This window comes from Elephantulus edwardii, unplaced genomic scaffold (genome assembly GCF_000299155.1).
Source record: "Elephantulus edwardii isolate Elephantulus edwardi_28Jun2011 unplaced genomic scaffold, EleEdw1.0 scaffold00006, whole genome shotgun sequence".
NCBI classification, from domain to species: Eukaryota; Metazoa; Chordata; class Mammalia; order Macroscelidea; family Macroscelididae; genus Elephantulus; species Elephantulus edwardii.
The window spans coordinates 7,093,428-7,109,633 of NW_006399756.1; the positions used below are offsets into that span (position 1 = coordinate 7,093,428).

The 16,206-nt window shown below is 57.0% G+C and overlaps 1 protein-coding gene across 1 annotated transcript in view; it reads right to left on the bottom strand.

Moving 5' to 3' along the window:
• Positions 1-982: 982 nt before the first annotated feature.
• The window catches only part of LHPP (phospholysine phosphohistidine inorganic pyrophosphate phosphatase), a 92,114-nt gene continuing 76,890 nt past the window's right edge, over positions 983-16,206 (bottom strand). The window contains exon 7 of the mRNA XM_006880138.1: positions 983-1,079. Coding sequence (XP_006880200.1) covers positions 983-1,079 — 97 coding nt within the window. The remainder of the gene's footprint in view (positions 1,080-16,206) is intronic.

A 16,206-nucleotide genomic window follows, 5' to 3' on the forward strand; every position in this document is an offset into this window, starting at 1 on the left:
GTGGGAAGTGTGAACACTCACCTCCCTGCAGCTCAGGGCCACCTTGTTCTCAGCCCCCACTGAGCAGAGGAGGGGCCGTGCTCAGGAGTTCTCTGACCCCTAACCTCCCATCCTGCCCCTGGGAGTGAGTGGCCCTCAGCCAGTCCAGGGGCTGGGAGGGAGAGAGCACGCCTTTTCCTTCTGAGAGACTCAGCCGCAACTGCAGGCTCCTGACAGGCAGGAAGGGAAGCTAGAGAGACCACCGGGCATCTCGGGCCCTGAGTCACGGTGCCCTCGGGCCCTGCTGTGCGCTGAGCATGGCTGGTCACTCTGCAGACAGGTCCCTACGAGGACCAAGAAGGGGTTACCTCTTCCCACTGAGTGACAGCTACCCACACAACCTTCTAACCTGGGTCACCACACAGGGGACGTGGGTGTCAGTGCCCCCTTGGTCATGCCCATCTCTGAGGAGTGGACACCCTTGGACCAGGCCACTACTTCTCTCAAGAGTTGTCTCCTGGGCTTCCTGGCAGCGTCTGCACTGATCTGAGGGGCCCCGTAGCTGAGGGAGCCTGGAAGCTGAGATGTGGCTGCAAGTGGATTTGGTCCCAGAGGCCTCAAGAGACAGGGCACCACCCTGGAAAGGACTGCTTGTCACCAGGGCCATGCTGCCCCAGGGCAGGGAAGCACCCAGCTCTCCTGGCTCACCCCATCCCAGATGGGGCAGGGGGACCCCTTCTGCTAGATGAAGAGGCCAGGTGGGGTTCTGAGCTCACTGCTCCCCACACAAGCCCTTCCCCGAAGTCAGAGCTGAGCCAGCTGCAGTGGAAGGCATTTATTGATTTAATGAGAGCTGTTCCCTCCTGGATCCATGGGTCGATTGCAGCCATGTCCAGTTACAGCCGGAGACTCACATATCGCTGAGGTGGTGGACGGGAGGGCAAGGTGCTGGGCAGCTGGCCTGGTGGGGTGAGGGTGCAGGACAGGCGAGCCTTCTGGGACCTCAGGGGTCTGTGTGTTGCAGCAGCAGGTCCACAGCCTGGGCGAGATTGTCCACATAGCCATCGGCCTGCACTTCAGGATGGTGCTCGTCGCTGGGCCTGGAGCAGGACACTGGCTGGTTAGAGGAGACCTCGAGGGACCACCGTCTGCTGGCCCTTCAGAGGCCTGGCCTGGCCCTTCTGCGCATGGCCACTGGCTGCCTCCCCACCTCACTTCCCAGGACATCCCTTGGGGTGACCAGCTTCCCTGTCAGAAGATGGGGGCATCCCACAGCCCTGTGTCTGGCCTGGGCCCAGCGGGAGGTACCAGTTCAGGGAACTAGGGCTCTCCACAAAGCCTACCCCAGGAAGGCACTGGAGCCCTCCTGCCCAAATGGGGTGTATGAGGGGGGAGCCCCGAGAATGGCATGTTGGGGATCCCAGGAGGGAGGGCTGCTGAGGGCAGGTCAGCCCAAGTTCAGAAGCCGAGGAACAGCACTGGCCCCACCCTTCAGGGGAAAGTTTTAGCCTGGGAACTGGGAGCCTAGGGAGGGTCCTAGTGCCCAGCGCCCCCAGCAAGGCCCCTGTTAGAGCTGGGGGTGCGGGCAGTGCAGGCCTCTCTGTTGTGGGTCCACGTTCCAGGCCAATCACAGGCCCCAGGGAACTGCCTCCAAAGACACAGGGCTGATGTGTGGCCAGGTCCCTCACCGGGGGCCAGCCTGCTTGTAGTCCCAGCTGAGCAAATAGCCCCCCTTTGACCGCCGCTTTAACAGAGACCAGCCAGCGGTCCATCGGACCCTCCTGGACACCTTTCATCAGGTGTGGTCTGGCCAGGTCACTATCAGATGGACCCCTGAACAGAGGTGCTGTTGAGATGGGGGACCAAGTCATAGCTGACCCTCCAGTGGGTTTTCAGAGGCAGTAAATCACACAGGAAGAGATTGCCTGTCTTTATCCCACAAAGCCGCTGGTGGATTCAAACTGCGGGCCTTGGAGTTGGCAGCACAGATCCTTACCAGTAGGCCACCACCTCCCTGAGCAGAGGGGCAGGAGCCTCCACAATGGGAGGTGCCTCAGGACGAGATTTCTAGGAGCCGCTCAGTAGGCCCCCTCTCCCCTCCCCTGACCTCTCTTCCCCTCCGCTGTTCTCTCCCCTCCCCTCCCCTCCCGTGGCCTCCCCTCCCCTCTCCCCTGGCCTCCCCTCACCTCCGATGGCCTCCCCTCCCCCCTCCCCTGGCCTCCCCTCACCTCCGATGGCCTCCCCTCACCTCCCATGGCCTCCCTTCACCTCCCATGGCCTCACCTTCCCTGACCTCACTTTGCCAGGTGGCCACCGGGCCAATTATGTGTGATTACATAATTAGTGTCTCAAGAAGCTATTAAATGAAGGTGCATTAGCAGCGGGCAGTGGTGGGGGATTCTGGATTCCATGTCTTCATGGCATGCTGGGAGCAGGGCTGAAGTGAGGGGCTGACTGGAGGCTGCCTCCACACCTGCTCTGTTGAAGCCCCCAGAAAATGGACAGACGGGACTATGACCAAACGGAGGCTGACACAGAAAGGCCCTGGAGACTTGAAAGGACACAAGTGCGCGGAGCGGAGCACACCTGGGCATCGAGGGCCGAGGGGAAATGGGAACAGACACAGGCTGGAGGAATGAAGAGACTGTAACAGAGCAGATGAGAGTGCGAGGTGGAGAGGGGGTGGGCTGGACAGTCGGGAGGGCACTGGGGAGGGAAGGAGAGGGGCCATGGTGTGAAGGGGCAGGCGCTCCAGTGGGGACAGCGTGGCATAGGATGGGGGTGGACAGGCCAGAGGTGCTTGCACACCTGGCTGGACCCCACAGCACCCCACTTTGCTAGTCACCCCAAGGCCAGTCTGCTGCTATCCTGACTTCCCTGCCCTTCTGCCTCCGTCCACACTATGCCTGGGGATGCTCTCCTGCGCCCCCTTCAAGACCTCACCTCGCCACGTCCATCTCCACACTACAACCACAGGGCATTTCTGACCACACCCCAGGCCACCCTCTCCGTCTCTGCCTTGCTGGCTGGGTTTCTGTCCTCCACACTAGTTATCCCTGCCTTGGGCCCCAGGAGTGGCAGAAAACAAAGCCGCTCTGTGTATCGACCGGGGTCCTTCACAGCACAATCACTGTGGATGAAGGGAGATGTGACTCAACCCACCACTGAAGTCCAGCCTCAGTGCCTCCATGACGCCCAACTCATGGGCTCATGTGGAGGCCTATGCCGCCTCTCCTAGTGCTGCTGACCACTGGGAGATGGGGCAGCCGGCCCTCGGGACGCAAAGGGACCTGAGGAGGCTGGCCCTGGGATGGGTACTGGGGGTTGCTGGGGACGACAGGCTGGCCCTGGGATGGGCACTGGGGGTGTGTGCTGGGGACAGGCTGGCCTTGGGCATGGCCATCAGGAGTGCTGGGGGTAGAATGGCTCTGGCATGGACATCAGGGGTGATGAGCACAGGCTAGCCTTGGCACTAAAGTGGACCAGGCCTGGCATGGACATCAGGGGCGTTGGGGTGGACTGGCCCTGGGCCCGGGCACTGGCTCGGTGACGCTCATTGCGGACAGTGCTGACGCAGTTGGAGGAAAGGACAGAGGGCATCCATTCATGACTTGAGGTCAGCTGGCGGGTAAGGGGGGTTCCATGGGGAACAGCCTAAGCGGTGTTCAGAGGGGATAGGTCCAGCTTGGCTTGGCTCTGATGGTGGGGGGGCGCTCAGCACCCCTCATGGGACAGGGATTCCTGAAGGCCGATTCCGTGCCTGGCATGAGTCAGCCGCCACTGGCCACGGCTCTGAGACCAGATCCATGCCATGGAGTCCTGCTGCCCCGCTGCCTGACCCCTGTGTGCTGTCCAGACCGCAGCTTGTGTGGTCTCGTGCATCAGGCTGGAGGCCCAGGATGGGCCCTACTGTCAGGCCAGTGACCACCCAGTGAAGTGGCCAAGCGATGCAGGTATTGGTCCAGTCTGGCCACTGTGCCCTGGGTCTATATGGGGCCCCGCTGGGAGGCGGTGGTCAGTAGGACACAGACTTTGGCTGGCACGCCGGCGTCTCTGGCCCCTCTAGCAGGGAAATCACCACAGCAGTCATGTGTCCACAGCTCTGTGGGGCTAGGGGTCCCAGGCCTAGCGCCCTCCTGCCTGGATGCCCTGCTGCCCCGCAGTTCAAGGCTCCAGACTCAGAACTCTGGCCTCAGGCAGGGGTTGGCTCAGCCCTCAAGCACCCTGGCCGTGGCGGCCTCCACTGTCTACTCTCTGGCCATGGTATCCTCCACAGTCCACCTGTACCTCAGCCTGAGTCTAAGTTTGTGACCAGGTTGAGGGCAGCAAAGGCGGGCAAAGCCCGGTGGGGTAGCCCTCCCAGCGGATCCCAGCACCATGCCTGGGGAGGACACTGGGTCTGTTCATGGCATCTCATCCAGGTGACTCCTTACCAACCAAAAGCCCAAAGCACTAGCTGCTTCTCCAGTCCTCTGGACAGGCGCTGAGGCATGCTGGGACCAGAGGCCAGCTTGTTCCAGCTGAAACAAGCCAGCAGGGACACAGACCACCTGCAGCATGCAGCCGCCTCCTCAGGTCTGCTTTTGCTGACATGAGGCCCGTGCAACCTCTGACGCTGGTTGAGGGCCCTTTGCCCAGTGCACACACGTGACAAGGCCACTGTCCAGATCCAGCTACCCCAGTCATGTCTAAGCAAGCCCACAGGCTGCTCTTTAAAATAGAACCTACCAGTTCTTTTCATTTGTCATAAATTCAAGTTTCCAACCATCTCTTGTAATGATGATACTGTTATGATTAATATATAAGAAGGAAACTGGCCATGTGGCTTGCGGGAGCAGATGTCACACAGGGTTGGTAAGCCAAGGTAGTTGGCAACTGCCCAGGCATGAAGCAAGTGGTTACAGTTTTTCATACTCCCCACTCATCTCGACTACTGTCCCCAGTTGTGCCTTCTGGCCTGAGCCTGCAGAAGTCATCATTTGCTGCCCTTACCCTACATTTTGGCAATCTAGACCATTCTGGGAGAACACAATGCCTCCTCCAGGAAGCCTACCCTGAAGACTCTGCAGCCCCGTGGAGAAGGCTCACTCTGTGACTATCTAGTTCCAATCTAGTAATTGTCTAATCTAGTACCTATCCACTTACTGTCCAGTGTCCCTTGCAGGCCGAGTCAGGGGGGCACCCAGGGGGGCTTGGAGCTCCTGACCAGGCTCTTGGCTCCCAGTGGAGATGGGAGCAATTGACCAGTGGTCTGAACAGATAGCCAGGCAGCCTCCATCCTGGTCACCCTGGCAGGGTAGCACTGCCCAGGCATGTGGCTGCTGGGAGCCCACACTGTCTAGGAACCCACGTGAGGATCAGCTAGCTGAGGATGGAGCACGTGGTGGCTGGGCAGAATGGATGTGCCCACCCAGGGCAAGGTCCTAACAGTGGGGGCCTCACCTTCCCTGCTGGCCTGTCAGGCCTGGCTGAGAGTTCACACACGCTCAGGATTCCTTCACCTCCTTGGGGAGCTCTCCCCAGCCCTGGAGCTACCTGTCTGGAGGACACCAACCTGGACGCATCACCCTGGCCGTCTCTACTTCCCCAGTGATCTGCCCCTCCAAGCTCACCACTCTGCAAGATGGCCCGTGTACAGAAGCCAGGTCCGTGTACAGGATCAGAGAGGACAGGAGAAGGGGAGGAGGATGATCAGAAGCTTCAGATGCCATCTGACTGGGGCGCAGCGTCAGGGACAGACAGAAGGATGTTTTTAGGTGCCATCAAGTCAACTACAACACACAGGGACCAGTGAACAACAGGCCTTTGAACAACCTTGCCTTCTCCTGCATCATCCCCACGATCTCTGTCCGGCTCAAGCCCACGGCGGGAGGTGCATCAGTCCATCACGCGGAGGGTTTGCCTAGTTTCCACTGAACCTCTGCCTTTCTCAGCATGATGTCTCTAAGGACTAAAAATATGTCCGAGGAGCGAGCCCAAGTTCACCATCCTGGCCTCTCTGGTTCCACCTCCTTCAGGACAGATTTCTTTGCTCTTGTGGTGGTTCATGGCATATTCACTACTCTGCACCAACACCAGAGTTCAAAGGCATGGATTCTTCTTTGGTCTTCCTTATTCACCGTCCAACTTTCAGATACACAGGAAGCAAATGAAAATAAGGCTCAGATCGAGCACATCCTAGTCTTTAAATGGACATCCTTGCTCTTTAGAACTTGGCATAGGTCTGTGACAGCAGGTTTCCTGACTGCTGCTACCAAGTGTTGACTGTGGATCCAAGTAAAATTAAGTTATTGACAACTTCAATCCTTTCTCTATCCTGATGCTGCCTACTGGTCCAAAGGTGACAGATTTTTTGTTTTTCTGATGTTGAGATGTAACTCATATTGAAGGCTTTAGCCTTTGATTTTCTGCAGTAAATACTTTAAGCTTTCACTTTCTACAAGCAAGGTTGTGTCGTCTGCATAACACAAGTTGCTATGTTAATGTATTTCCCTCCAATCCCGATGCCACGTTCTTCAGAGTTGAGCTTTTAAATGATTGGTTCAGCATACAGATTAAGAATGGAGAAAGGACGCAGGCCTGGCACACACCTCTCCTGATTTTGAACCACGCACTGTTCCTTGTTCTGTTCCAACAACCACTTCTTGGTCTACATACAGGATTCACCTGAGCACAGTCAAGTGTTCTGGGATCCATCCCCATTCTTGTTATTAGCCATACTTTGTTATGAACCACACAAAACACTTTTGCATAATCAGTAAAACAAGCATTCTGTTACTTTATGCTTTCAGCCAAGATCCATATGACATCTGCAATGATGTCTTGACAGATGGATAATCTGATGATAATCTAAGGCCCTGGACACGCTGGGCCCCTGGTTCAGGGAGCCACCACTCCAGGTGAGGTGAGAGGCCATGGTGCCCAGTGTTTCAGATGAGGCTTCTCCAAAGGGTACCTGAACTGGGCACTCTCGAGGCTCTCAGGGCAGGACCCACTGCTGAGGCCCCTGCTGGACAAGCCCTGCACCGGGAACAGGGGACAGCAGAGGTGCCCTGGACCCTGCAGGGAGGTGACGCCACAGTGGCACTGGCCCAGCCTCAGCCATCAGGCCTTCTCCAAACTGAGGGGAAACCTTAGTCATGGCAGCATTTGCGACACTGCCTCCCTGAGCACTCTCCCATGGGGGCCTGACAGAGGGATGCCCTGCACTCTGCCTCATGGTCCCTGACCTGGAGCACAGGGCACATGCGCATAGGGCCAGGGTGGGGTCCTCAGCCTCAAGGTTACAGGGCCAGTGCAGGGGGCACACACACAGCCTTGTCCGCCCTCCCCGCCGCAGGGCAGGGCCTTGTGTACAGGGTGCGGAGGGTCAGGCCTGCAGGTTGACATCTGGCTTCCAGGCAGACGAATCTGCCAGCTGCTCAGAATATTTTGATAAAAACACGCCAAGCACCTGGCCCATGTTTAGATGAAAGGGCTGGCCCAGCCCCTCACAAGCTGTGCCCAACGGCCACTTCCCCTGAGGTGTCCCCACGGGCACAGGGCACAGCTTGGTTCTGCAGGGGGTGGGAGAGTCTGAGTCCAAGCCGGGGACCCATCATTGCCAGTTGTCCCCAGAGGGCTTGGGAGGAGGGACCGACCTCCTGGGGCCTGGTGAGCTGGCTCGCCCTTGACTGGGCCCCTCAGCCGCATGCATTCCCAGGCGAGGTTCTACTGAGGTGAAAGATGCTGTGCCCAGGACCGCGCACATCCCTCAGGACCTGGGTCAGCTCCTCTGACCACACTCACAGTTGGCCCACGGGCGGGAAGGACTTGGCTGCAGCATGACACACGTCCCGTCCTAAGCCGGTCACCTCCTCTTCCTAAGGGTCATACAGATGGCCTGGGGGAGGAGCCCTGCTGCTGACGGTCAGCCACGAGGGATCCCTGGTCGCATGTGAGAGGAGGACAAAGCAGCGTCCAGGGCCAGACTGCAAGGGGGGGCTGCTCCACTCAGGTGGGGAGCATGGGCTCCCCCACCTGCCCTTCCCACCACATGGTCCACACAGGCCCCCTCCAGCAGACCCCCCACAGTGCCCCCCTCCAGAAGGGCGAGCAGGCAGTGACCCCTGGAGAGTAATTTGCCTGCAGTGGTTAAAACCCATAAAAAGATCCACATTCTCCAACCCCATTCCTGGAAATCTTTCCCAAATGCCTTGCTCTAGAAGAAGTTCGCCCAGTGTCAGGAGGAATGAAAGTTTCCATGAAGTATCTGAATGGGGGAAGCAAAGAGACATGCGACAGAAGGTCATTACCTATCGTCCTGAGCATAGAAACAGCAGCAGGACACACAGGGGGTGTCTCGTTCACCGTGCCATCCTGGGAAGAGGGGTGTCCTGTCCACCACACTGTCCCTGGAAGAGGCACATCCTGTCCACTTGTCTGCCCAGAGAGAGGAGCACTGTGCCCATCTGTCTTCCCTAGGGAGGGGGGCATCGTGCCCACCTGCTCCAGGGAAGAGGAGCGTCCAATCCACCAGGGAGAGGAGCATGCAGTCCACCTGCCCCCCGGGGATGCCAGGCAGGGGTGCAGAGCAGGGCGAAGCTACAGAGCCCTGCACCACCACATGAGCAGAGCAGAGGTGGGAGGCAGAGTGGACAGGGGAGGTGCCCGCCCACACGTGGAGGGACCGTGGCCCTGATGCACCTGGACAACAGTGTGGTGCCTGCCTGGTGTCCTCCTCTCACAGGGATCCAGGCACACGGCCAGCATGCGGGCTCTGCCGCCTGGCTGAGAAAACAAGGCTGGGGCCTCTTGGAGACGCTCCTCGCAGGCCGCCCCTGAGTGTCCGTGCATTTGGAAGAAGGACAAGAAGGGCAACTTCTCACAAATGGGCCCATGCTGGGGCTGCGGAGCAAGGCAGGCCTGCCACACGCCGTGCCACACACAGTGCCACACGCAGTGCCACACACAGTGCCACACGCCCTGCCACACACCGTGCCACATGCCGTGCCACACGCTGTGCAACACGCCCTGCCACACGCAGTGCCACACGCAGTGCCACACACCCTGCCACACGCCGTGCCACATGCAGTGCCACACACCCTGCCACACGCCGTGCCACACGCTGTGCAACACGCCCTGCCACACGCCCTGCTCCACCATCTGGGCCAACCGTGGCAGGGATCTGCCCACGGTGGGGAGGAGATTCTGGGGCCTCTCTGCCCAGGCACAGCAGATCGTCCAGGGACTCTGTGCCCCCAGTAGTTGGGGGTTCATCTGCATACACACACCCTAGCTTGTCACACCCTTGTCTGCCTGGGACAGGGCTGGGACAGGAAGCCCACCGGCCTGGATGTCAGCTCCTTCTCCAGCCACAGCCAGAGGGTGGGAGACTCTGAGGGGGCCTCTAAACCAAGAACTGGGGGTCCTTAGGGCCAAGAACAATCTTACTTCTTGAATGAGGAAACTGAGATCGAAGGAGGGAAGGGCAGACATAAGGCGCCCAGAGAGACTGTGGCTGGGATCTTTCCAGAATCTGGGGCCTGGCGCTAGGCGAAGGGGCAAGCCGGTATTGGCGGGGGAGGGAGCTGAGCTCTCTCCTTCCCAGGACTCTTGCCCCTCAGCTGCACTTACAACAGGGTCCTGTACACTGACTGATGGGGAAACCAAGGCAGAGCAAGCCAGTGGGGGCCAGCGCCCCTCCCTTGTATTTACCTGGCACCTCCTACCCCAGGTTCCCGAAAAGCTGAGGGTTGTTGCTCCATTAATCGTGACCCAGACAGCACCTCGTAAATCATTACAGCGCCCAGTGAGGGGCCATTCACAGCCAGGCGCCCACACTGGGCTGTGAGCACAGGACTGCATCCAGGGCCTGGCTCCGGGGCCGCCACACCCGACCCGGGTCCTGGATGCTGTCCTACAACCTTGGGTTTCTTCTCCAGGCAGGACAGAGCTGCTGTCCAGAGCATGGGCTCAGCATCACGGTGCCATCTTCACCTTGGTCCTGGCCCACCTCAGACGTGAGCTTGGAGAAGGAGCCCAAGGGCGCCGTCTGACCTCTGTCAGAGACCACTGTCCCTGGCCCCCAGCAAGCACGCCGAGTGGTCTCTGAGGCTCATGCTACAGAAGAGCAGGTCATAGTTCAGCAGTCCCCAGATGTCCACCGCTGTGGTCAGATGCCTGCTGATCCCTGCTGCACTGCAGAGCTGTCCAGACAGGAAACTGGAGACCGAGAGGAGCCCCACCATGGACAGTCAGGCTCAGGACTTTGGGTCTAAGACTCTTCCCCAAGTTTGGGGGATACCCTAGTGATTCACGTCCCTTTTGACCCTCTCAGTCTCAGTTCCCAGCTGGGGAAAGCTCAGATTTGAGCTGTCACAGGTCCAGTGGGGGTTGAGGTTTGGGTCTGGTGCAGTTTGAGGATAAGAGGACTAGCCTGCTGGTGAGTGGACAGCAGCGCCCGCTCGGGGTGAGGTGAGGAGCCACGTGCACGATTGGTGCCTGTGTGAAGCAAAGCTCCCGGCCATCTGGGTGCCGTGGCCAGCTGTTCTCACCAGATGAGAACCACAGGTCAGCTACCCAGACGCCCATCTCCACAAGGGGCAATTATCCAGCACAAGGGGGCTGATACGAGGCAGAGCCAATTCAGCAGTGACGGGCTGGTCTCCTCGGTGACGGGCTGGCTGCTCAGTTAGCTTGGAGGGTTGGGTGGCGGATTGGCTGCTCGGTTTTGTTGACTGATTGGTTGGTGGTTGGCTAGCTGACTGGCTAGCTGCAGACCGACTGGCTGGTGGCTTGATTTTGCTGACTAGCTGGCTAGCCAGTTGGTTGGCTGGCTGGAGGCTGACTGCTTGGTTAAGCTGGATGGCTGGTTGACTAGTCACTTGGCTGGCGAGCTGATGGTTGGCTGGCTGGCTGCTTGGTTAGGTTGGACGGCTGGTTGACTGGCTCACTGGTTTGTGGGTTGATTGGCTGATTGGTGCCTGAACAGTTGGCTGGCTGCTTGGTTAAGCTGGTTGGCTGGTTGGCTGACTGGCTGGTTGACTGGTTCGCTGGCTAGTAGGTTAGCTGTTTGGTTAGTTAGCTGGCTGGCTAGCTGTTTGGTTTTGTTGGCTGGCGGCGGGCTGACCAGCTGGTTGACTGGTTGGCTGGCCGGCTAGTTGGCTGGTGGTGGGCTGACTGGCTGGTTGGCAGGCTGGACAGAGGGTTGGTATGCTCAGTGTCCCTGCTCCAGGCTCTCAGCGGCTCCTGGCTCAGTGACCCCCCCGAGCTCAGTGGTCTGCTCGGGATACTGCAGGCTCCACTCTGTCCACCAGCGCCTCTGAAGATCCCAGTGCTGCTCCTGCCTGGCCAGCCCCCTGTTGAAAGGCCTTTCACAAGTCCTTGCTCTCTGGGCCTTCATCCCAGGTCTGATGTTTCCATCTATGCTGGGCTGGTCTGTGCAGGTGATCCAGGGTGACCCAACTTCTGTTCCTCTCAGCTCTGGACTGGATCTAAGGAGGTTAGTGCTTCACCTCTCCAAGGAGAGGTGGTCATGTCCATAAACGGATCCAAACCCAGTTCCTGGGTGGTGTCATGATTATGCCGTAACTCACCTAGAGGAGCCTCGGACGTGAGGTATGGTGTGCTGCTTGTGGAAGGTCAAATCCTTGGGAACCCTGTGAAGTATTACTACTGTGCAAACGAGGGCACAATGAGCTAAACTGACTCAATGGCAGCGAACAGGCCTCTGGAAACGTCACAGCCACAAAGAGGTCTGTGGAGGGGACACTGAGTGGGAGAAGTCCACGTGCAGACGTTCCAGGCCTTCCCCATGGTCTACCTGCGGCTCCACCATCCCGGCAGCTGGGGTGTCTCCTGTGCACAGACAGTGGCCAATGCTTGTCTCCTGACCCCTGGACAGCTCTTCGGTACTGTCCACTGTGTGGCTGCAAGGAGGGGGAGGGTGGCGGGGAAAGGGTGAGGGGAGACAGAGGTAAAGGGCAAAAGACAGGATGGGGAGAACGCCATGGGACGCACACACGTGAACTATTCACACTGTGCTTTGGAAAAATGGAGCAAATTTCTACAAAGCCAGTCAGTTGCACACATGTTTTTCTAAGGGGATGGGTGGGAGTGATCAAGAACTTTCCTGAAAGAACTTGGCCTTGAAACATTAATTCAAACAACTGGAGTTGGCAGGGGGACAGGCTTAGAGCACCACTGGCCCCGCTGCCGTGACGGGGAATAATGGGCTCATTCATCACCAGCTCAAAGGCTGCAGCTTATAGCTCGAAGGGTCCTCACTTCAGCGGACTGTGGCACCAGAGAGCAAGCTCCCGACCCGCTCTGCACGGTGGACTGAAGCTGCCCTGGGCACTGCATGGACATGGGAAGTGGACAGGAGCAGGCCCAGCATAAGCTCCTCTGTGTTAGTGGGCCGGGCTCCATCAGAGAGATCCAGGGCGCCAACCTTCGACTGGCCATTAATGTGACGGGCCTTCCCAGGAGCCTGGCCACATGGCAATTAGCACTCACCACACCTTGACCATGGGGTCTGTGGGGTTTGGCCCGGTCCCTGCAGTTTGGCCCAGGTGGGAGCTGTCTAGACAGCACTGTGGCTGAGCCCTCTGGCCCCTGCTGAAGTCAAGCCTTCATCTGCCACGTGGCCAACCTCTGGAGGGCAGAGCCCTGGTGAAGGGAAGGTGGCCCCAGCGTGCCCTGTGTTTGGAGCCATCCTGGGCCTTCACCGGTCATTGCTGGCTGTTGTTCATTAGATGAGCTCCACCCACACTTCCTGCTGTGCCTGGTCCAGCAGGAACTTGCTCTCCATGTCCTGTAGTGTAACTGACTGCAGTCCCCATGAGGTCCTGTGGCGGGGGTGCTGGTTCCCCAGACTCTATTCTTCTCCGGCGGGGGCGGGGGGGGGGAGGAGGGTGGCACGCCAGGACTTTCTCTCCATCAGCCATGCCTCTGGAGCGGAACATTACTAATCTGGTTGACTTTTACCCCTTCTTTCTACCTCTAGTCTGGAGGACAACATCTGGGACAGCCCCTGGCATGGGGGTGGAAGATGAGGCCCTTCTGGACACACCTGTTTCACCACCTAAGCCCATCAGCCTTGAGCACCTCTAGGGGAAAGTAAATTTAAAAGGTTGTTGGGTGAAATACATTTAACAGGAAGGAATATGAGCAAATATGGAAAGCTGGTCCATTAGAACGAGTGGATGACTAAATTACACTGCTGGATTAAGTGGTTAAATCATCCACACAGAAACTCCAATCAAAACCCTACCTCACACCATACACGGAAGTTAAATTCGAGTACATTTAGAACCTGAGTGTGCAAAGCAGAACTCTGGAAATTCTAAGGAGACTGCAGAGGGATTTATTTTTATCTGTTTCTAGCTGAAGATTTCTTAGGACAAATACATTAAAAAAAAAAAGATTGCAACAACTACCTATATATACTGCCTATGTATACTGTGGCTACAGGAAAAGTTTACAAAGTAAATTCATTTTCTATTCAGGGACAATTTATATACATTTGGTTTTGTAACATTAGTTTCAATTCCTCCCCCCATTATAGTCCATTTAAAATTTTGTTCAATAAGACACCATAAACAAAGTGAAAAGAGAGAAAGCCACAGACCACAGCCACTATTTGCAAACACAAACAACAAAGAACTAGTTTCACGAATGTATAAAAGAATTGTTACAAAGCAGTAAGACTCTGCAGCAAAGTATGCAAAGAATATGAATCAAAGGAGCTCTGGTGGCCTAGTGGCAAGAAGCTGCCCGGAGGTGCGCAGTTCGAATCCACCAGATGCTCCACTGGAGAAGGAGGGACAATCTCCTCCTGTACCAGTCAGATCTGATTTGATGGTACACCCACACAAAATAATAAAATTTTTAAAAATTTAAAAAAAAAGAATCAATAATTCATAAAGAGGAAGTTGAGTCATTAAACGCTTTTGGAAAGTGTCCAGCCACATCAGAATTATAGGAAATGAAGATTATATTAAAATGAAAGGCCATTACCCACCCCTCAGACTGTTGTTAGGTGCTATCACGCTGGCTGGGACTCCTAGCAACCCTCAGCGCAGCAGGACAGACCTCGCGCAGTTCCGCACTATCCTTGCCATCTCGGACAGGCTTCTTGTCTCAGTCGCTGTGTCAGCCCCACCTCCTTGGAGGTTTCTCTTTCTCTGACCCTTGTTGAAGGACTGGCCCCTGCAGACCAGATGCCCAGGAGTGTGAGCAAAGCTTCGCCCTCCTTGCCTCAAGGAAGCACTGCGGCGGCACCTTCTCCGGTGTCTGCTTGTTCTTTTGACAGCCCATAGGACCGCAGGCCTCCTCTCCAACACCACTGCTCAAAGACTCCGCTTCTGGCATCCTTACCCACTGTCCAGCTGTCAGCTAGCCAGTATGTAAGTCCCAGGGGTGCAACGGTCAAGCTCTCAGGTGCTGATAGGTCAGTGATTCAAAGCACCCAGCGGGTGCCCAGAGAGACCTGGTGACGTGTTCTGTAAGGACAAGCAGCCCCACGTGGCAGCTCCACTCTGTCACAGGTGACACCACGATCCGACCACACCCAGCAATGCAGCAAAGGTGTCATCGGCTGGAGCAGCGCATCTCCTTCTGCAGCAGATTCACTGGACATCCCGGGTGCCGGGACACTCAGCAAAGGACACTCAGGACCATTCCTGGACACCACACTCTGTTGTCAGGGGCAGACATGGTGCTGTGCACACAGAGAGCAAGCCCTCCTGGGTCCCAGCAAACTTGGGGGACAGGGAGGCATGACTGTCTACTGGCCTCTAACAGCACACAGTGCAGCAGGGGTGGTAACCACAGAAAGCATCGGGTTTGACCCACGTGCCCATCAATAGGAGCCTGGCATGCCAACCTGGAGCCTCTCCCAGACCCCTCTGCACACTGTCCCATGGCTGGCCAGCTGCAGCTGGGTAAATAGGGGTGTGTGTGTGATTGACCATCACAGGGAGGCCCGTGGCGCCGTTCAGGAAACCTGGAAAGCTCTCAGTGCCTGAGTCTACGTCTCCAGGAGCCTGCCATTTCCATCCAAAGGTGTGACTCAAGCAGGCCCGTGTCCATGGTGACAGGACTGGCCAGCGTCCACCCAGGGTACAGGGGAGCTAGCTCCAAATGCCCTGCCCAGAGGGCCTTGCGGTCAGACGCACATGGGGACCCCAGAGAGCTGCTGCAGCAGTTACTAGAGTGCCAGGAAGGCTGCCCAGGACAATCAGGACAACGGTCCAGGCCTCCTCTGTGTGGGGCCTCTTTCCTGGCTGTCCACTTTCTCAGGAACCCCGACCCTCAGCTGGAGCACCACGTCGTGACTTCCAGCATCTGAGACAAGCATCAGGTGTGGACACAGCCATCAAGTCATGTTTGCAGCACTGTCACCTCAACAGGTGCCACTGGCCACACTGCAGCCGGGGACAGAGGGGACCGTGCTGGGCCATCTGCCTCAGCTCATAGCCTGAGTCCATGGAGATACACGAACCAAGTGTTCCTCACAGAAGGATCAGAGCACTGGCTGGTCACAGTTGTCTATGTGCATGTGTGTCTCATGTTGGGGGGTGGTTCATGTTTGCATTTTGCCACAGTTGCAAATGTTCACATATGGTGGGTGTGCACATGTACGTGCACTCCTGCTATCTGTGTGTTTGAGTGTGGTGGGCATGTATCTGTGTGTTCATGCATGTGCTATGCCTGTTTCTGGGTATGTGCATGTGTGCAACATGTCTGATATGTGGGTGGTATGCATGTCTGTATGTATTCATGTGTGTTGATCATGTATGTGTTTTCCATGATTGTATGCGGTAGGATATATGCATGTATACCTGCTGCTGTGTCTCTGTGGGGGAGAGTATGTATGTATGTTTGGTGTCTGTGTGGTCATGAAAGTGGTGTGTCTGTGTGAGGTCATACATGTGACATGCATGCTTCTGGTATGTTCATGCACGTGTGTGGCATGTATGTTTGTGTGGTCATGTGTGTGGCACACATGTGTGGTGGGTGCACACGTGTGTGATGTGGGTGTGGTGGGTGAGCATGTGTGTGTATGTCTGGTGTCTCTGTGACACACATGTTTCTGTGTGGTGGGTGTGCATGTGTGTCTGTTGTCCATGTGTTTAGTTGTTGTCATGTATGTGGTGGTGGGTGTGCATATGTGTGTGGTGGGTGAGCATGTGTGTGCATGTCTGGTGTCTCTGTGACACACATGTTTCTGTGTGGTGGGTG